The sequence below is a fragment of the Corvus kubaryi genome, unplaced genomic scaffold, assembly GCF_017639235.1.
Source record: "Corvus kubaryi isolate FWS band 111438036 unplaced genomic scaffold, C.kubaryi_AGA036_p1.0 37385, whole genome shotgun sequence".
In the NCBI taxonomy this organism is placed as follows: domain Eukaryota; kingdom Metazoa; phylum Chordata; class Aves; order Passeriformes; family Corvidae; genus Corvus; species Corvus kubaryi.
The window spans coordinates 22,560,046-22,582,430 of record NW_024581127.1 but is presented as its reverse complement, the minus strand read 5'-3'; the positions used below and the strand labels follow the sequence as shown (position 1 = coordinate 22,582,430).

Here is a 22,385-nt window from a genome sequence, read left to right as displayed (position 1 = left end):
GAAGCTGCACCGCTGTCTGGCAGAGATCATGTGAGCAACAGCGATAAGCGACATTCCAGCTGCAAGGCCGAGGTGAGATTAACCCTTTTAGTGCTGTGAAGAGCTGAAAATCTGAGGGAGAAGAAAGAGGAGATGCTTAAAGCTGAAATTCGGTTGTAAAGCTATGATGCATCAGAGTACCCGTTGTAATTTCATGAAGGCATGGGGGGTGGAGTGTTCAACTTGTACTTGTGAGCAAAAGCACCTGCGCTGAGATAGGCAGATGCTAAAGCAGTTGTAATTTAATGAGAAGTTTGAACAGGGAGAGATGGACCAGATGAGGACTTTTGCTCCAAATGGAAAAGGAGAAACCTCAGTTCCTAGAGATGCTCCCAGAGATAGTCCTAAAGATGAAGATGAGGAAGACCCTTTGCTCCCAGGGAAGGAGAAGGGCCTCTGTTCTTAGAGATGAAATGCTCCCAGAGATGGGTGAAGAGAACTTTTGTTTCTGAACGGCTCAACCTTAAATTTGTACCCCAAAAAGCTTCAAGAGTGGACCCTCGACAGCAGTTGTGGGAAAAGCTGCAAGTTGTGGGAAGGGACTCGCATGCGAGCAGAGAACCAACCTGGGCAGCTGTCTTGTTGTGATAATGCTTTCATAGCATGAGCAAGAGAGACTCCTCTTCCTAAATGGACTGAACAAGGTTATTATGGAAGTTGTAAACAGACTGAACATCTCAAGGGTTGTCTTTTTACATTGTCACTGGGAGATGGGAGAAAGGTGGGGGGGAAGGAGAAGTGTTCTGAAGGTGTGGTATGATTTTTCTTTTCTTCTTTTAGGTCTGTTAATAAACTTCTTTATATTCTTTCAAATTTGGTGCCTGCTTTGCGTTTCTCCTAATTCTTATCTCACAGAAGGTAAACAGTAATGAGTATTTTGGACCAAACGACAACACTAAAATGGTGTTTCTGCCCGGTTACAAACCAAACCCACTACAGTTGGTTTCTTGAGTTGGTGGTCATGATTTCCTACTGCCAGAATTGCCTTTCACCCCATTGCAGCTGATTCAGCACAGTTGCTGTATTGTCCTTATTAGTTTCTTCCTTATCTTGGGGGTTCTGCCAAATGTCCTTGTGGCCCATAAATTCTGCATTCTTTTTGTCCACTGTCAGTAGTACATTCTTCTTCCCGAGCTCCTTGTTAACCCCCTAGGTCTGAGATTATTCAAGCATGTCCATCACTAAACCTTAACAAGGCAACAAGTAATTTTTCTTTCTAATGCCTGGACATCACTTAGACTTTATCAGCTGCTATCTGATTCTCAGATTAAGTCTCCTTTCTTGTTTATTAGGCTTGAAAGTATACAAAGATCAAACATCAAAGAACATCCTTTCTCAAAAAAAATTTTACATACTCCACATTTTGGAACCAAAGAAGGTTGTAGCCAGGTGGATGTTGGCCACGTCTCCCAGGCAAATAGCAACAGGATGACAGGAACAGAGGACATGGCCTCAAGCTGTACCAGAGGAGGTTTAGGTTGGACATCAGGAAAAATTTCTTCACAGAAAGGGTGATTAAGCACTGGAACAGGCTACTGAGGGATTGGACTCACCATCGCTGGAAGTGTTCAAGAAACGGCTGGATGTGGCACTTAGTGTTATAAATAAGTTTTAGTTTTCTATAATTAATTAATTAAGTTGGTAAATATGTTAGTGGTGGGAGTTGGGTTGGTTGATGTTTTCTGTGTTAATTATCTTGTTAGACCAAGTTGTGGACAGTGTACCGGGTGTAATACCTGCATGTAACCATCGGGTGGCGGACTCAATACCATGGGGAAAGGGGAAGTTTTCCAGATTGTTCCAACAGATAAGAATGATGTCACCAAGAACATGGATTGGACGTAGCATGAATCAATTGCTGGAGGTTCTCAGAAAATGATTGGTGAAAAAGGCATCGTTGAAATGGACCAATGACAGCAGGAGAAACGAGCCAATAGCATGAAGGATCCAAAATGGACCAATAGACTTAAAGGACTGGGTATAAAGACTGATTTGGGGCTCAGTGTCTGGTTCTCTGCCTATTCGCATGGGGTGGGGGAGTGCTCAGTGTTGTGCGTGCGCCCCTTTGCGTCTCTGCCTTGCTGTTGGGGTTCACAAGCTTAACCTCGGTACCCGCTGTTTAATAAAGTGGTTGTTCTTCGCGGTAAGGAGTGAGTGGTGCTGCTTGCCTCACCTACATCACCCTTCCTGTCACTTAGTGCCATGGTGTAGGTGACAAGGTGGTGTTCAGTCATAGGTTGGACTCGATGATCTTAGAGGTTTTTTCCAACGTAAATGGTTCTGTGATTCTGTGGAGAGGAGTGCTGGCAGGGAAGGCTGTCTCGGCCCATCCCACGCCGGATGAGCTGGGACAAGGCACAGCCTCTGCAGACACCCCCGGGCCCGCGGGGCCGAGCCAGGCCCGGAGCCCTGAGGCGGCACCGCCGCAATGCCGGACCTCGCGCGCCCCCCGCCACGTTCCCGCCCGGGGACCTTTTCCCGCGCACCGCCCTGGCCGCGCCTCTGCTTCCGGTGTTGCACGTTTCCCTTTCCGGCTGTGCGGGGGCAGCGATGGCGTCGCGCAAGGAAGGTTCGGGCGCTGCCGGCGGCGGCTTCGGCGCCGCCAAGGGCAAAGGCAAAGCCGCCGCCGCGGGGGACTCGGCCGTCAAGCAAGTGCAGATCGACGGGCTGGTGAGCGGAGGGCCCGGGGCCTCCGCGGGCGGGGGGCGGGCGGGGTGACCGCGTGGAGCCGCCGGCGGGGCCCGTCCGTAGGGCGGTGCCGTGGCGGAGCCCCGTGTCCTGCCGGGACCGGTGCTTACCGACGGCCAGGAACGGCTTCATACCCCTGCCGAGCTTCCCGGCTGTGGCCGAGCTCCCCTATGCTCGATCCTGGTCAGGGGAGCGGCTCCCGCCCTGTGCAAGCAAAGGCCGGGCCAGGGCAGAGTAAATTGCCTTTAAATGTCCCATTTCGTTTTTCAGCTCCGCCGCTCCTGTGCCCAGAGTTGCTATTTTCAGCTTTCATACATTATGCTCATATCATATACCCAGAAAGTTTCGCAAGTGTAAGAGCAGACAAGCACGGTGGGTTTTCCCTCACCCGTTGTGCTTTTTTCTTTCTCTGTCGCGGCTGCCAGGGGCTACTGCGTTTGCTTAATGAGAAATAAAATAAGCGGACGGGTTGAAGGGACTTAGCAGAGAACAGAGCCATCTTAATACAGACAATATATGCAGGCCTAAAGTGGAAGAGTATCTATTAAAGTTGGTTCCAGCTTTGCTGCTGGATCTTTTTGTGTTGGTTCGTGTCTTACAGAGTTGGTAATAACTATTAATGATGCAAGAAAAAAGAGTTACTTTTTAAGGATAGAAGCATTGTTACTTTATTATGTTTGTCAAGTGTCAACAGAACACTGTATAGCAGAAGTGTGAAGGAGAGAGTTGGTACCCTGGTTATGAGAAAGAACATCAAGGTTTTGAGACAAGCTTTGAAGCCTGCTTGACATTAATAGTGGTAGTCCTCAGTCATTACCCTGGAGTTACACGGGATAGTAAATATATGGGAAGAGAAAGAATCATGTATTTGTGCATAGTAGGTCTTGTGAAAGAGAAAATTTGAATCACATTTTTTCTGCCTTGTTCTGGCCAACTGTCTGTGTGTCTTGGCTTTGGCGTTTTCAAGGAGTGGTGAAAACCGATCAATTGTGAAATATTCCTAAAAACCCAGCAGTGGATAGCAGACTGCTCCTGCAGCAGGCTGGTGCCATACACTTTGATAGCAACTGGTACATTTTATTTATTTTGCTTCTCATTTTTCTTTGTCCGGCACGTGATCTGCTTTGTGAGCTGCTGTTGATTCAGATCAACTGTGAGTGGCCCTGATGGTCTGCTTCTGACAGTCCAGCAAAGGCTTATGATTTTTTTTGTTTCATGCCTTTTTTTTACTTCTTGTGTTTTCTTCTGGTACAGCTCAGTGGTGCCTCTCGCATGGAGTCAGTACAGAGGGAGGTGATTTACTGAAAACTGTGAAAGCTTTCAACTTTCCACCTCCTGAAGATATCTCTTAGACCAAGTGTTCTCAGGACATTAGCACTGGTTCGTAAACTTCCATGACATCTGTGATGGAGAGAAATGTTGGCATAAATTTGCTTGCTTTTTAAACAAAGTGGCTCCTGTCACAAGTCCTTCAAATGCCTTACTGAAATTCTCCTGATGTGTTTCTAATACCTCACTGATTTAAATGTCTTCTCTGTGCTCTCACAAAGCAACAAGACTTCATCAGTCATCTTGATGATGACCAGAGTGATTACATGCCAAGAATTCTGAATTCTGGTGGGCATCAGGGAAGTTGGTGATCTCTTTTTCTTCACTGGTTTCTCACCTCTTGGCAGTGGCACAATTAATCTTTCAAATGGGGCTGCTTTGAAAGCAAAGGCATGTTTAGGTAGGTTGCTTTTGGGTCTGTGAGTGCAAAATAGAAGATGCATCAGTCATCTCTGTATGTGAGAATGTGAAAGTATGTTTAGAAAGCTTGGTATTTCAGAGGAATAGTAAAGTGAAAAAGACCCCAGTATTTGTAACAAAGAGAGAAGTTCTAAATGTCGGGATGTTTCCTTAAAACATAATGTGTCAGTATGCAGCAATATCTACTTTTCGGGCCTCCTTTTCAAATCTGGTACAGATAGAGTGTCCTGTAGTTAACTTCTTTCTTATTTTAATCTGTTTAATTTCTTAATGAATAAACTTACATTGAAAAGGGATTCCAGTGTATGTGGTCTAGGTTTTCTAAGAAATTAGAAAATGCAGGGTAAAAAATAATTCTCTAGAAGCTCACATTTATGATGTGCTTTTTCTTTCAGATGAGGTGTAAGAATGCATGTATTTGTTTTTGGCCATCATGACAAAAAGATCAGATGATTAATGCCATATACTACATCCTGTTATCTTTGCTTCCTGTTGTAGAAATTTCAGTAGAGATTCCATCATGTTTTCTCCAGTCAAGTAGCCTGAAGAAAGCTTGTGTTCATGGTAGTGAACAGTTTGGGAAAGAGTGACTGGTGGAAAAGAACCTGGGGGTGCTGGTTGACATCAACTGAACATGAGCCAGTGTGTGCCCAGGTGTCCAAAAAAGACCAATGGCATCCTGGCCTTTATCAGAAATAGTGTGGCCAGCAGGAGAGGGCAATGATTGTTCCCCTGTATGCGGCACTTGTGAGGCTGCACCCCAAATCCCTTTTTCAGTTTTGGGCCCTCCCCTACAAGAAGGACATTGAGGGGCTGGAGTGTGTCCTCAGGACAGCTGTCCTCCTGGGCTGGTTGATGGTGTCAGGGAGCAGGATGGTCCCCCTGTTACCCAGGAGGAAGTAGTCAGAGAACTGCTGAGCCACTTGGATGGTCATAAGTCTGTGGGACCAGAGGGGATCTATCCCAGGGTGATGAGGGAGCTGGCAGATGAGCTTGTGAAGCCGCTCTCCGTCGTTCACTAACAGTCCTGGCTCACTGGTGAGGTTCCAGATGACTGGAAGCTGGCCAGTGTGATGCCCATTCACAAGAAAGGTAAGGAGGAGGATCCTGGAAATTATAGGCCAGTCAGTCTGACCTCAGTACCTGGTAAGGTAATGGAGCAATTTATATTGAGTGCCATCACACAGCACCTCAGGATGGCCAGGGGATCTGACCCAGCCAGCATGGGTTTAGGAGGGGTAGGTCGTGTTTGACCAATCTGATCTCCTTTTATGACCAGGTGACCCGCCTGGTGGATGCGGGAAAGGCTGTGGATGTTGTCTGTTTGGACTGCAGCAAGGCCTTTGACAGTGTCTCCCACAGTAAACTCCTGGAAAAGCTGGCAGCCCACGGCTTGGACAGGAGCACTCTTTGCTGGGTCAGGAACTGGCTGGATGGCCGGGCCCAGGGAGTGATGGTGAACGGTGCTGCATCCAGCTGGCGGCCAGTCACCAGTGGTGTCTGTCCCTCAGGGGTCTGTGCTGGGGCCAGTTTTGTTTAATATTTTTATTGACAACATGGATGAGGGTATTGAGTCTACTATTAGTAAATTTGCAGATGACACTAAGCTGGGAGTGTGTGTTGATCTGTTGGAAGGAAGGAAGACTCTGCAAAGAGACCTGGAACGGTTGGATGAATGGACAGAGTCCAAAAAGATGAAGTTTAACAAGTCCAAGTGCCGAGTCCTGCATTTTGGCCACAATAACCCCCTGCAACACTATAGGCTGGGGACAATGTGGCTGGACAGTGCCCAGGCAGAAAGGGACCTGGGGGTGCTGGTCGACAGCCGATTGAACATGAGCCAGCAGTGTGCCCTGGTGGCCAAGAAGGCCAGCGGCATCCTGGCCTGTATCAAAAACAGTGTGGCCAGCAGGACCAGGGAAGTCATTCTTCCCTTGTACTCGGCACTGATGAGGCTGCACCTCGAGTACTGTGTCCAGTTCTGGGCCCCTCAGTTTAGGAAGGACGTTGAGATGCTCGAGTGTGTCCAGAGGAGGGTAACAAGGTTGGTGGGGGACTTGGAACACAGGCCCTATGAGGAACGATTGAGGGAGCTGGAGTTGTTTAGCCTGGAGAAAAGGAGACTCAGAGGTGACCTTACTGCTCTCTACAACTACCTGAAAGGTGGTTGTAGTCAGGTGGGGGTTGGTCTCTTTCTCCAGGTGACAACCGACAGAATGAGAGGTTACAGTCTCAAGCTGTGCCAAGGGAAATTTAGGTTGGATGTTAGGAAAAAGTTTTTTACTGAAAGTGATAAAGTTCTGGAATCGTCTGCCCAGGGAGATGGTGGAGTCACCATCCCTGGATGTGTTTAAAAAAAGATTGGATGTGGCACTCAGTGCCATGGTTTGTCATGAGAGGTGGTGTTAGGGCATGGGTTGGACTCAGTGATCTTGAAGGTCTCTTCCAACCTGGTGGTTCTGTAAAAAGTTCTGTGAAAAATACAGAGAAGGGCAACAGAGCTGGTGAAGGGACTGGAGCACAAGTCTGATGAGGGGCAGCTGAGGGAGCTGGGGGTGTTTAGCCTGGAGAAAAGCAGGCTCAGGGGAGACCTTATCACTCTCTACAATGCCTTGAACGGAGGCTGTAGCAAAGTGGGGGTTGGTCTCTTCTCCAAGGTAACAAGTGATAGGACAGGAGGAAATCGCCTCAGGTTGGTACAGGGGAGGTTTAGAGTGGCTATTAGGAAAAATTTCTTTACCAAAAGGGTGGTTAAATGTTGGAACAGGCTGCCCAGGAAAGTGGTGGAATCATCATTCCGCAAAAGTGTTCGAAAAAACATGTGGATGTGACACTTAAGGACATAGTTTAATGGTGAATATCCTAGTGGGGTTGGGTTGATGGTGGGACTTGATGATCTTAGAGGTCTTTTCCAACCTAAACAATTCTCCAATTCTATGATTATCACAAGCTGTCTGAAATAATTGTAAAGCAGTGCCATAATTTGCTTACTGCTTTTTTTTTTTCGCAAGAGGTGTTGGTGAACTCAGGTTTGTTGTATTCAAGAAATTCTTCAATGGGACACTATTTTTTGTAATTCAGCTGCTGAAATTAATGAGATTTGGTTCACTGATATTATGGCCTTTTCAGTAAGGTGCAATATATTTCAAACTATAAGCTGATGGATTTTAGGACATAAGAAATAATTATTCCTTTGAATGGAGAGAAATTTTTAGGTTAGCTGAAGATTCTAAATTTCCATCAAATATTGGAGACTTTTCTAAAATGCTTTCCTAGTGAAACTTCTAACTGTATTCCACTGTCTAAAATTGCAGTTATGGAGGGCTTCCTTGGCATATTAATGCATTTCTCATGATTTTAGTAGTGATACCAGCCAACATAGAAAACTGTGAAGGCAGAAGTGAACTGGTGTATCATTCAAAGGCCTAAGATCTGGTATGGTAAATAGCATTTTTACAAGATGAGCATCAAAGTCTTTGTAATTCTGAAATCGAACTAATATCCAAAACCAAATACTCCATGTGGTGGATTTTGGGTTGTGTCAGACCACTAGTATGTAGACAATGGATATGTGGAAACTTCCTTTGGGAAAATAACAGCTGTGTGGTGGGAGATGGGGAACTCTTAGCAAGGCAAGTGTGCTGCTAGGCCAGATAAGTGTTTTTATTAATCACATTTGCCTTCAGAGTAGTTACGAAGCACTGTGTTGTTGCTGGGAAGGCGTTTCATTCTCTGCAAACCTTTTGCATGAGGTTATTCTAGGAAGGAAGGTAAAAGTAAAGGAAAATAATTCTTCATCTAACTAAATTCTTAAGTGTGGGGTATGCCCAGCCCCTGCCCTGGAGGGATGTCTGCTGAGATTGCACAATCCCCAGCAGGACTCACTGGGAAGGCAGCTAACCTTTTTACTCAAGGCGAGAAAAGACAGACCCAGAATCCTCTGGGAGATCCTTTGTAACCCATTGGCCTTTACCCTCTGAGACCCATCCCCTGTATCCCTATAAAAGCTGCCCTCTGCCCCTGCGAGAGGAGAGGAGAGCTCTCATCCCTGGCTTTCCCCTTCGCCAGAGGGGACCAACAATAAAGCTACCTTTCGTGTGGAGCCACACAAGCCTCTCGTCTCTCTGTGGTCTGGCGTGGCCTGGAGGCTGCCCTGCAGAGCTGAGCTGAAATCACGAGCTGACAATCACTAAAGAGCTGACAGCTTCTGCACGGGCCCTCCTGCCAGCAGCCGAGGGAAGACACCGGGCCTCAGGAAGGTGATTCCTTTGGGGACCATCTCTCCGGACCGGTCACCTCTTCCTTGGTCAGAGCTACTGACCCCTCACCAGCTGTAATACTTAAGCACCAAAATTTCTTTCTAAATCTTGCCCTTGCATTTGTTTATGCATTCAAAAAATTACACCCAGTAATGATTTTGGAGAACAGTGCTGGCTGACTGAAAAAGGTTTGCTTATACATGGCTCTTGTGTAGCAATATAACTGGATCCTTAATGCTAAAGCATTAATATGTGCATTACTTTTATCATTTCATTAATGGAAATGATGGTTTTTTTACTCAACCACTGCATATGATTTCTTTTTATACTTACATCCATTGCACAAAATTTTTACATATTGTAGGAAGTAGCAAAAGTTATGTAGGCTTCTCAAAATGCCTATAGGTTTCTATTCCTACATTTTCTTAATTGCTAATGTGCAAACCCTTAATACTAGTAACAAATTACCACTAAACCTTAAGATATCTTTGTAAACTTATTTATATTAAATGCAAACATACATTGACCAAAACATAAATATGTCAAGAAGATGGTTAGAAGTTACGACTTGTCTGTGTTTGTGCACCACCATCACCAGCGTGGCTATAGTACCACATTCTCTTGTGTCAGATAAGACTCATTTAATCAAAGATTGTTACTTTAAGCTTCATTACATCATCCCTGATTTGGTGATGGTGTAGTGTGCCTGGTGCTTTTTATTCTTATTTATGGTATGTAGAGGATTTATTTATTTATTTACAAAAACATAGATAAGGGTATGTGAGTCTACATTTTTAAAAACCTCCTCATCTAGTTTTTGAATTCTTTTTCAGTAGTTGCTCTATTCATAATTGTGATATTTAAGTTGCTTGTGCGTTGTTTTCTTACTACCATCCATTTTTGCCCTAAAGGGTTTGGATAGATTGGACTGTATCCCCAGCTGTTAACAGGGAAAGCCTAGTTAGCATCTTGGGTGAGGAGCCCTTCAGAATATGTTTGATCACAGTAAATGAAGTAAGGTGCCATGGTTACTGAAATCAGTTTCTAAGACTTTTCTTGCAAATGTTTGTTTAATCACTTTTAAAAATGATAACTTTTGACACTCTTGAAAGAAAGCAATCAATTTCCATAGTATTTGAGTAGTTTTGTAGTACCAGTGAAGCCTGTATTGAACTGGCTGAAATCTCTGACATTTCTTAAGTTGTGAATATTGTGCTTTTCCTAGCATTTCTTGTGGTTTTTTTTTTCTTCTTTACCTTTTCTGAAGACTTTGCAAGAATGCACAGGTGGTGGGTTCTGCCTGCTGTTCTTCGTAGAGTTTTCTGACATTGCAGAGCTGTAGAAGAGTATTTTAGGATATAACGTCCTTCAGGCTGTATTGTATTTCATGTGTCTTTCAAAGGAGTTGAAATGGAATTTTAAGTTGAAGTTTAATCTTGTTGACTTTTCCTTGACCTCTTTCCCTAAAATATTAGCTCAAATTGTGCTGGCTCTGAGAGTTGGTGTGTGAATTGAATACTGGCTTGATGTATTCATGGATACCTTGAATCATGGAGAAGATAGAAGAGCTTTGTTTTATATTCTATTAATCTTCATGTGTTAGCAGTGAGTTGCATGAATCTAACCCAGAAAGGAGTTTCTGACATACAATCTGTGCTTAAATTCAGAGGAGAAAGCATTAATGTGTGCTGGTAAGTTGAAAGGGCAAGAACCTCCTTGGAATGTAACACTTTCCAGGCTTAGTGAAATTTCTTTAACGGCAGTGGGTAAAGTACCCGCATCGTGATAGTCTGAGAATGCAAATTTCCGTGTATTTTTTCAGTGGATAGCAGTGGATACTTGCTAACAGAGCACAAACTTTAAGTGATTTGTAAGAGTGCATTGGTGCACTCAGCATCTCCTAAGTGTCATGGTAACTGTACCCTAGTGAGGCATTTAGAACTGGAACATATGGTATCGCTTCACACCGTGAAACTAGTGTGCTGACAAAAGGAGTTAATCTAAATGGTGGAGATGGCTTAAATGTGTTGAGCAGTGTTACACTTCAAAACTTGAAGGGGAAAACCTTATTTCAAAACAGGCTTTTCTTTCTTTTGCTGTGTGCAAAGAGAAATAATGTGTTGCCCTCTACACTGCTGTCATTAGCAGTTAAAGTTCTCGTTATTTTTTGTCCATCTTATGTGCATATCAAACTGGTCTCTGGTGTGGTAATTGTGTATTCATAGCTCCTGTGAAAACAGTAGATCGTGCTCTTGTGATTCCTATTTAGTTGTGTTGATACTGAGGACAGGAGTATTTCCACCAGATATCTTTCAAATAACTTCCTACCTTTTAGTGGTGAAAATGTTACATCTAAAACGCAGCAGATAATAATCATTACCTTTGTGTCCTGTTTGCTGTTAACTTTGACTCTATGCATCGGGAGGTGACAAGTGATGGCTTTGTTGCTGAGGCAGTGCATTATGTCTGCTTGCACGCTGAACATTGTTAAATGTTCTCCTTTGGTTTTCAGTTTATTGGAAGAGAATTAGAGCTTTGCAGCTAATGTTCAGTGTGATGTAGGTGAGGGAAGTGTACATGGAACTGCACACCCTGGGGAGAAACCCAGCAGGTACAGAACTGAAAGGCCCTTGGTGGTGTGTATGAAATGAACAACGCCTACACCCTATTCACTCTTACGACTTTTTCTTCCACCTTTTAAATAAATCTTACAGACTATATGAAAGACCTTGTAGGAAGAGGAGCAAACTCTTCCCTCCCCCCCCCCCCCCCCGGTCTTTGAAAAAGGATGATGTATCTTCAACTTACTGTCGCTATAGTATTTTATCATTAATCTTTCTTTGCCAGAGATATTTTTTGGATATGGTTACTTTGGGTGTTGTTTTTCCATATTTACACACAAGCTGAAAATACCTTCTCAGTGACAGTACAGTTTAGAACATACTGTTCTTTCATATTATTTTTAGTCTTCCAGCAGCATTCAGTTTGCAGAGACATGATACTGGCTTTACTGACACTGTGCAACAGTTTCATTAGGTTACTGTATAACAGAATAATACCAGCTTTATGGGAAGTAAATAAACTGTTAATGTACCAAATGGAAAAACATTCAGGCTCATATAATAATTATTCCTGTTAGTATTTTGTATGATTATTCAATAATCTAAAACCATGACAATAGAGCTTAACTTTGATAATGTATTTTATAATGTGCATACACAAAGTTACTTAAGCATAAGGTGGGAATATTTTTGAATGACTTGTATGTGGATATTTATTTCAGATAAGCATTCTGTTAATTTCTTTTGGCTTAATCAAATTTTAAAGTTAATAGAGAGGCTTATTTACTCACTGGAGTTTGAAGATACACCTGAATTTTGCTTTATGCATGCAAAAATAGGCTAATTCTCTTCTATAAATATTTGCATTTTTTCTGGAAAGTGGAGGTTAGGATGTTGCTTTGAGCATGTAAGAGTTGTTGGTCTTTGCCTTTGTTCTGCTCACATGTTGTACTGTGCTTTGCAGCATGTTTGCTGCACATCCTTCCTGTTTCTTGGAACCCATATCTGTGCAATAAGCAATGTGCATACCCTTTCCTGTTAAGCAAGTGTTCTTTGGTGTTTAAGGACTTGGAGGTGTGAATCACTTATTGATATTTAGGGATTTTTTTTATGCATACCTGAGAAAAGTATGCAGTCTCTGACAAAATTCTTCTTCATTGTAGGGTTGAGTTTTGAGCACTTAGGACTCAGGGTTTTTTACGATCACATTATTATCAATGCAAAAAAAAAAACCCAAACTGTTTTAAAGCTTTTTAAACTTTAGATGAGACATAGGATATTTACTGCAGTTGTCATCACTCCATGAGAACAATTTGAGAGCCATACTGCCTTCTCCATTGGCATTCAGTGATAAAATTAGAATGGTTGTTTTTAATCTCATTGTCACAGTAGCTGTTATTAGAAATGGAGCTCTTCTGGAAGTGATTTTCATGTGGCAGTGTTCAGATGATGATACAAAGGCAAATCTCTGTTTGAAAGATGGGAAAGCTGAAGCAATAACTGACGTTCATGGTTTGGTTTTGGTTTTTTTTCTCAATTTTATACTTTTAAGTCAGCAGGAAAACTGAGACTCCATCCAGGCTTGGTTCTCTGGCACTAGCTGTTACTAGGAGGATCTGTCTCTGTTGCAGCCCCTTAGCACATAACCAAGTGTTTGCCAGAAAGGCTAAGAGTTTCAGTGTAGAAAAAACTGTTGTGCAAAAAGTTATAAATTATTAAAATGATATGGAAGTCATGTCCGGTAGGGATTTTACTGGTTACTTGGAAGCATCCGTTGAATGCATATGGAAGTCATGCTTCAAGGACACACCCTTACATGGTGTATTTCAGTTTCGTTGTGCAGGGTACGTTTTTTGAAATAGGTCAGTAGTATCAGATGAGCTCCCACGCCCTCCTCCCCATCTAGGTCTGCCCTACTTTGCTAATTTTTGAAGGTCAGATGGATAAGGGTAACTGTCTTGCAGTTTTTCTTCAGCTTCAAAATGGTAACAGTCTGGCACAATCTGGTTAAAGAATAGGCTGTTAAATAAAATTGCTCCTGCTGCTTTTGGCTGTCATCTTTAATCTTTTTATAGGAAGCTGTTCAAAGTTGATGCTAAGGAAAACCTTGTAGTTGCAATACACTCCTCACTTGAGCGCCATGAATTTTGAATGATGGTGATTCACTAATACACAGAACATATGTGTCGACTGGATGTTGAAGTATAAATGTATAGCTCTGGTGTTTTGAGTAGAAAATGTTGAAACTGTGCCTGCCTCTACCGCTTCTATATAATTTCCATATGTTGTGCTCTGAAGGAGTATATTCATCAGCTTTCATTCTTGAAATAATGGCTAGATACTGAATTCATTACAAATAATAAATATGAATTATATTGGCAATTTGCAAAAGCTGCCTGAAATACTGAATGTTTTCAAAAGTTTTTTGTTCAGTGAGATTTGGGAAATAAAATAAATAATATACTAAGTAGTCCTGGGGAAATGCTCCATCCCACTTGTAACAAGCAGAATATTGGATGTTAATCTCATTGCATCCCTATCACTGCCTCCTGACAGTGTGCTAATAGCATCTAATGCCCTGCCACTCGCACGATTGAGGTCCTGGGGCTGTCTTACAGAAATATTTCCACAAGAAAGTGATTCTGCAGTGCCAGTGGCCTTGGCAGTTTCCATGGGAATGTGCATGAGTCCATGTACTGTGAAATGTGTTATGAAACTTTGTATTGCGGAGAACTACATTATACCAGTGTGTGAACACAGCAATGGGGAGTCTCAATACACGTGTAATGGTACATTTTTGCTTACATTGATGCAATATTAAAGTGTGCTAATGGCTTGTGATTAACCCTGGACATGGTTGTTAACCTGAACTGGTGTAAAATTCAAATGTAGAGGGACAATAATGAAGAAGAGTGGTCTATTTGGTAACCTTGATTAAAATTCAGTATTTTTCTGTGTTTTAATAACCTTTTCTTTTCTCCACCGTTTAATTAATTTTTCCTTTGATGTACTGCAGTTTGTGTTTAACTTCTTCCTTTTGCAAGAACAAGCAGCTCACTTGGACATGAGTAAATAAATTACTTAAACAGATATTTCGTGGTACCTACAAGGCATTAGCTGATGAATGTAAATTCCTGGCACAGTCAAGGAAAACCACAGCCTATGAAAAACCAACATGCCTCTAACCAAAACCCAGTAATCTTCCCTTCTAATGTTGTACTTGTGCAGAAACAGGCTTGGTGTCTTCACTATTTCAGTTCTTAAGTCTGAACTCCACCTACCTGTGGAGTCTTGTCTCAGTTTGTCTTTTCCATCTTATATTTTAGATACTAACCAGTTTTAGTTCTAGGTATTGAGAAATGGTCTCTTTCATGTTCTGTGTCTGGTTTTATATGAAATGAGTGAGTTTTGTAATTTGACATAGCTTTTTTAATAGGCTTTGATTTTGTTTTTTAAATCTTTGTGACTTTGAAAGTATCCCAGTAATAGAATGAGTGAGCAGCTAACCCATGTTTACAGCAGCCGAGCTTGCTTCCCGTGAATAGCGTGTCAGTCACTTGGCAGTGTCTGTAGGAATCTGGGCTTGAACTGTGGGAACGACCCCCTTGGCTGGAAACTGGGGCTGTTGGAAGGTGCAGCCAGGCTGTGTCGCTGTAAGGAGGCCCCTTCTTGTTAGGTTGGCTTTCCCTCTTGCTTTTAGGGAAATTCTAGAGCTCTTAAATCACAGCTCTTAAAACACAGTAGTTCTTCTTTAAATGAGAAGTAAAGCAACTGAAAGAGCAGGTACTCTAGAAGTATTTTCTGTGGGGCATTTTTGGTGGTGGTTAAAGCTTTGCTTTCAGTTTGTGTTGAATGTGCTGCTAAGCTACACATAATCTGTGTAAGAGTGTTCAGAAAGTGAAAAATGAATGGAATGTCCACTTCTTCTAGACTAAGCTTCAGGGTAAGCAAGGTACAACTTTTCCAGCCATGCCCCAAACAATGCACATAAGCAATTAATGTTCAGGAAGGAGCGATAAAATGCTTCTTGGCCTGTCACTGACTTAAAATTGTGCTTTGAGTCAGCTGCTTACTGAGATAAAGTGGCAAGGGATGTTATATCTGGCTTATGGCTGTGTATGGATATTGTCACCTTCTTTGTCCTATTGGAAAATAGCCCCAACCAAATGCTAAAGGAAAGTGAGATGGCTATAAGCAGGAGGTAATATGGAAAACCATCTAGATTCCTATAATTACAGGGTGAAATGGTTCCTAAACTAAGCAGAAGTGACAGAAAAGACTTATATTAAATCAATAATCTGTTATGATTTGAATAGTTTTCTTTAGCCTCATGTACATATTGTGGAGCAGAAAAGTTACTGATGTTCCCTCTTGCAGCTAAGTTATCTGAAGTCTTGAGGTTTACAAACTGAGCAAGTGTTGTGGTTTAAGCAAGTGATATAAGAAGACACCCAGGAAACAAAAAGCTTTGAATGCTTCTCATGTGCTTCCTAATACCAAAAAATGTTAATATAGTACAGAAGCATGTAACATCATTCCCCCCATAGTTCAAGATGGACTATCTTCCATTTAATTTAACATGGATTTCCAGAATGGTTTAATGCTGAGGAGCTACATGAGACAAAATTGTCAGACTCCTATAATTTATCATTTCAGTGTGAAAATAAATGTAGCATCCTTTGCTTGAGGACCACCTCAGATCAATACATATTGTTCATTGTTGGTGAATTTAGGCTCAGCTCCGAGAAACTTCCACTCGTGTCAAAAGGAGATTTTGATATTTGCACCCGATTGAGATGGTATGAAACGGCATGCATCATTCCGTTACGCTTCCTATATAATTATTGTTTTTAAGCCCCAAATTTCTGTCAAGTTCAGAAATAAGCTTTTAACATCTGGTGTTTAATTAGCTGTTGAGTGACATAAAATGTAAGCTTACTATTCCAAGAATTGTATTTACAAAGGCTTTATAAATGTTGGTGTTTAGGCTCTAGCGAGTCAAGATAAAGGTAAATTATTGTGGGGCGTTTGAGGTCGTCTGTCCAAAGGATGACTGCTACACTTGCTAGATAAAACAATGAGGGCTAAGTCTCATTATTTCTGAAGTTGCTGTTCAAAACAACATTTTTCTGAAGTTACCTTGCTTTTAAAGTCTACTCGGTCTTGTCCTTTTGGCCTTAGATTTTTTGACAGAATGTTTAGATTAAGTATCTTTCTGATTGCTTCTCAGGGAATTAAAATACTTTTTTTTTGGCCACCAAACATAGTTGGGACTGAAAATATCTGCCAAAACATTTACTTTTAGGATGTTGAAGGTCTTAATGGAAAACTGTATTAAATTTTTTTTCTTTTACTTCTCCAGAGATAAAATTGGTCTAACAGCTTTAAGAACTTTTATTCTTAGTATGAAGAAGAAAAGAAAAAATGTCTAGACATCCTTCATGTCAAGAATGGTCAAAAATGCAGTCCTGTTCAATAAGAGAATCTAGAAAAATTCAAAGATCTCTGCAGAGGAGCTAGAATATGCATTTAAATGAATTCTGTGTTTATCACTAGAAATTGTCATATTTCTCGAGATTAGTGTAACCTGTAAAATTCAGTTTCACCTCTAATCTTCAGTTTCATAGAATGGTTTGGGTTGGAAGGGACCTGAAGAATCATCTAGTTCCAGCTTCCCTGCCATGGGCAGGGACACCTTTCACAAGACCAGGTTGCTCAGAGCTGCTTTGAACACCTTCAGGGATGGGGCATCCACACCTTCTCTGGGCAACCAGTGCCAGTGCCTCACCACCCTCACAGTTAAGGATTTTTTGTAATAGCTTATCTAGAGCCAGTCTCTTTTGAGTTTGAGGCCATTCCCCCTTGTTCTGTCACTACCTGCTTTTGTAAATCCTCTCTTTTACCCTTGTAGGCTCCCTTCAGGTGCTGGAAGGCCACAACCCCAAAGCCTTCTTCTCCAGGCTGAACAAGCCCAAATCTCTCAGCCTTTCCTCACAGGAGCGGTATTCCATCCCTCTGATCATCTTGGTGGCCTCCTCTGGATTCGCTCCAATGGATCCATGGCCTTGCTGTGCTGGGGACCCCAGAGCTGGATGCAGCACTGCAGGTGGGGTCTCATCAGAGCAGAGTAGAAGGAGCGGAATCACCTCCTCCACCTGCTGCCCACACTGCTTTTGATGCAACCCAGGATACACTTGGCTTTCTGGCCTGTGAGTGCACATTGCCAGCTCATGTCCAGCCTCGCATCCACCAGCACCCCCAAGTCCTTCTTGGCAGGGCTGCTCTCCATCTGCTCATCCCCCAGCCTGTGTTGGTACTGGGGGCTGCCCTGACCCAGGTGCAGCACCTTCCCCTTGCTCTTATTAAACCTCATGGAGGTCCCATGGGCCACTTCTTGAGCTTGTCTAGGTCCCTCTGGATGGCGTCCTATCCTGCAGGATTGTCAACCACACAACTCAGCTTGGTGCTGTGCTCATGCCACGACTTTATATGGTGACAGGTCTTGTGCCATGAAGGTACTTATCCAACACCTATGAGACCAAGGTTATCAACCTGTTGATTTTGTGCTTTTGACATGTTATCTGTCACAGTGCTTCCTAGAACCCATTTCTGTGGACTGCACTGATTAAGTCGGAATTTTTCATGTGTGTCTATAAACATCTGTCTCCTTAATCTTGTGGAGGAGAGCGTTATATGTATCAGACATACGTTCCCTTACTCTTAGTCGTTGCAATGGTATCTTTAATTTACTTCAGAGTTCCTTTTCTCCTGGCAGGAAAGTTGAGAGTTTCTGTTATTGTCTTATCAAGTGGTGCTATACCCAGGAGACAAATCAGTTCAAGGCAAGTTTTTGCTTGGTCGGCTTCCAGAACTTGTCTTTTGTAAGTGTAGGATAAGCCCTTCTCTGTAGTGTGTACAAACCTCATCTGGAACTATTAAAATGTTAGCATTGCTCACGTTTCATGATATCTAGGTTTTTTGTTTTTTTTCCCAAGTCTTTGTTTAAAAACAAAGCCATTGCGTGGTTACTTGAGGATTTCAGAACTGTTTAATTGAATTTCATTTTTGCACAACCAATTGGTTGTTTCAACACGACACCAGTTTAGATTTGCTTTTAGTGTAGGGTGACCTGGGGAAGGAGACGTGGCCACTTAATTAGAGTAAAATGTGGTATGTCTTTATGTGGATATTAGTTGCTAAACAGTTCAACTCTATCCAGAGGTGGCATATGTGCATTTTATGTGTATCAAGTGGATGTTGATTCTGGGCATCTTGGAGTGAAACACAATTGCCTGAGTCATTGTTAGTAGTGACCAACGTTGAGATTGATCCATTTACGAAACTGCATTATCAGTTCTCTCCTGAATTTGGTTTATGCTAGGAGTTTAAGTAAAATTGCTCGTGCTGAAACACTCAAATATAAAAGTTCTTGGTTTGAGTTTTAAGAATTTGTGTGAAGGCTCCATGTGTGATATGGATGTATTCAAAATACATCGCACATTCTTAGCAGTCATAGCTTTCAAGACCCTTTTGCCAAGCTGAATATTGATCACCTTTGCAGCAGTGTTAAGTACTGAGAGGATGAGAGAGTCGTGGCACCTTCCACTTTGGTGCTAAAACCAGCTACATAACACAGAGTTACTTGATTCTCTCCCCATCCTCTTCCCCAGATGCTGGCAATTGATGCTAGTGGTTGTGACCACAAAGCTTTCTTGGGGAGGAAAAAACATTAAGCATTTAAAAAGATATAAATGCTTAATTTAAGACTGTAGATCAGTGTGCTACATCATGTATCCAGTGGGCTAGCAGAAGCTCTCTCTTGTTTGATTTCACATGTGTAAGACACGGCACAGGTACTGGAAATCTGGTTTCAATATGGTGATGTTCAGCTCTAGGGAACACTGCCATAAGTGAATCGTCAGTGCTTTGATTTGCTGTTGTTTCTCTTTAGATAAATGCAGAAATGTGCATCTTGGTGTATTCATGTCCCTACAGTAGGATGTTCCCAGAACCCCCCAAAGACTCACAATACTTGAGCTAAGGGTTCATGTTACACGTATTTCTATAATGAGGTACAAACTTTAGAAATTAACAACTGTCGGGATGTAGTTGAAGTTAAAATCTGGCAGTATGCAGTTAAAATATGTATCTTTGATGTTCTTAATAGTTTCAGAATGGCTTTTAATTTTTTTTTTAAATTTTTTTTAGTATGACTGCATTCTTAGTGTTTGAGCAGTACTTTGAAGATTTGGAGATTAGGAGCACTGCAGAACTGCAAGGTTGTTTTTTTTTAATTGAGGATTAGCGGTCATTAAAATCTGACAAATGGCTACTCCAAGTGATTCGGTGTTTTGAACATTAAATTTATAAGGTTGGGGGACTCTTTGAGTTTTATTTAGGAGTTACTTGTATATCCTTTTCTAAAGAGTCATTATGTACGTGAATATTTCTTACATGCAAATTTGCTAGATCATGCTGCGCATAATTGTTGACTTGTGTTCAGAGTATTAGAGTTTAGAAATCTGAGGGCTTTTTTTTTTTATTTGATACATGTTCTCCTTAAGAACATAACCTTTCCTGGCTGGCCAGCTGCATTACTTAAATAACAGTAGCAGTTGAAATGCGGTTTGGTTTGGTTACTGTTAATTTTGTGTAGCTATGGCATAGCAGCGAAAGGTCTACAGGTATTTAAAAACAAGCATAGCTTGTACAAAGGGGCAATATCTCCTATTAGGCTATTGAATAGTTGGATGGGAATTACAGGTGGTATTTGGAAAATGAATCAGCATTGACTGAAAGATTTATACTGGTGTTCATTTAGATTTCTTTGCGATTTTTTTTGAAGTGTTATTTGGAAAAATTGGTCTTTTTCAATATGCTGTGTTACTTGCATTGTTTATATTAACACTTCTTACATTTATTTTCAGACCAGTATAGCTACTCTGATTATGTTCCAATGATTCACAAACATAAAATATTTTTCTTTTAGGAAACGTCTAGATACAACTTAGTGCTCATTTTTCTTGGTTATATGTGGATTATTCAGTATGAAGCACTGGTTTGTACATTCAATCAGAAATGTCATGGCACTGGTGTTTGCATAGCTCTTCCTGCTGTATCTAGACTAGCAAACAAATGGAAATAACATTTTTAGTGTTGTAGCTGATGTTATTAGTAGAGAAATAGTTCTGCTTTACACCTGAAGGTCTGTTTTTAGTACTGAAACACAAGTTTCAGAGCACATTTCATGCTGGGTCATATGGTAGTATTTTGGAGGCAGGTTTTTCAATCTGAGTTGAAGAGTCTGCTGTACAAAAGACTGGTGTCTTATGTGCTAAATAAAACTGTCCAGAACAAAGAACAAAATCAAGGATCCTGTGTCATTGGATGTATCTTTTAATAAGTGATTTCAGTAGCTAATGTATTCTCCAGTGCAGGCATAAACACAAACTTCTGCAGTGCCCTAATGGTTACGAAATGCAGAGTATGGAGTTCATGACCTTCTCTGCTCCCTTTCTCAGACTCTGTTAGAAAACAAGGTTGCAGGTAGGCCTAAATCCCTGGGGTCTTTATCTCTGGGTAATGTCTGCTTTGGTCTTCAGACTGGAGGTTGAAAACTGCAGACTTATGTAATAGCTTCATTGTGTATTGGGGTAAGAGCTTTGAACTCCTAGTTTTCTTTTGCTGAAAAATCATTGATACTCTGTGACAGCTCATGCGTGTTTCATTTGTGGCTGCTTTCTGTGAGCAATTATCATCAGAAACGCTGCAGCAAATTGGCATCGTATCACAAATGCTCCTGGAATGAAATCAAACAGGCAAACAGCATTCACATTAACAGGGGCAGTCAGTATGCGTAGAGAGCTCAAGAGAAAATGAGAAAAATACTGGAAAAAGTGAAGCTTATGAGACTGTAAAGATGCTGAGAATAGTTGTATAGTAGAGAGCTCTCTGTGCTGTAATCTGGCAGGTGACTATGGAAGACAGGGCTTATGGCAAATATATGATAAACCTTAACTTTACACTAAATTCAAGTTGAGTATTATTTATGTGCTGATTCTGTGGTACATTCATCTTCTACATCCAGGTGATCTCAAACTGGTGGTTGCTGTACTGCTTCCATCACTGTTAAATACTGCTTCACTGCCCTCTGATCTTAATTTGCTTACTGTTTTCCAGTTAAATGGGATGTATATTACCAAAGTATGTCTTTGTGTCTCTGCTCTGTAGACCTGTTTTAACAAATTGGATAAAAAGGTGTGGCTGCAAAGGACTTGAGTGACAGATGTGAATGTGTATGGGAGTGCAATGTTGTATTCTACCTATGACTGAGAAGCTTCAATGCAAGTATATCTAGATGCATGAGGAGGCACAAGTGAGTGATACTGTAAATAAACAAGGAATCAGTGGATGTTAGTCCATTTTGATACTTAAGTCCAACTTCATTGGAAATAGGTATTTCTTTTCGGTTTTACCCTCTCTGCCCTGTCTCCAAGTAGGCTGCGCATGAAGTTCATTTTCCCATTTTAGCCCAAGAAGTCAGTGTATTTGTAAATAATTTCTGTTCTAGTCTCCTTTTTCTTCCATTTAACCTGTATTGAGGTACTTTAATACGTTAGTACTTTAATGGTGTTTTACAAAAAGTGACATCTGCTAATCAACAGAGGAGAAGGCTCAAGTATATGTTCCTGACAAGTATTGAGCTTAACTTCTTTTTTTTTTTTCCCTCCCCTGTAGAATGCTCTCTAAATGCCAGTACTTACACAAGGTCTGTTCTAAGGGTGATTGAGCTGAAATCTATTAAACTAGTCTGTTTGCCAGCAGACGTTAAAGTAGTATTGCTTTAATGAAGACATAATCATCAGACATTTTCTGTTGCATTTTGAATGGATGGATTAGGGTTTAGTAAAATAAACCCCACTTATGCTGGACAAAGCATAAGTTCTTTGAAGTCTGTGTTTGTGATTCATGTCTTACCTTATTGTAGTTCTAGTTAAGTATAAAATGTTAAGTATGAAGTGTTGCTAGCAAATGACTGGCTATTCTTGAGTGGTTTTGTTCATACTGTTCCAATTTACAGTATCATCTC

The 22,385-nt window shown here is 41.5% G+C and overlaps 1 protein-coding gene across 1 annotated transcript in view; it reads left to right on the top strand.

The window, feature by feature from the left end:
• The first annotated feature begins 2,560 nt into the window (after window positions 1–2,560).
• EIF3H (eukaryotic translation initiation factor 3 subunit H) overlaps window positions 2,561–22,385 on the top strand; it is a 96,885-nt gene continuing 77,060 nt past the window's right edge. Inside the window, exon 1 of the mRNA XM_042036026.1 lies at window positions 2,561–2,709. Within this exon, the coding sequence (XP_041891960.1) occupies window positions 2,590–2,709 (120 nt within the window). The 5' untranslated portion in view covers window positions 2,561–2,589. The remainder of the gene's footprint in view (window positions 2,710–22,385) is intronic.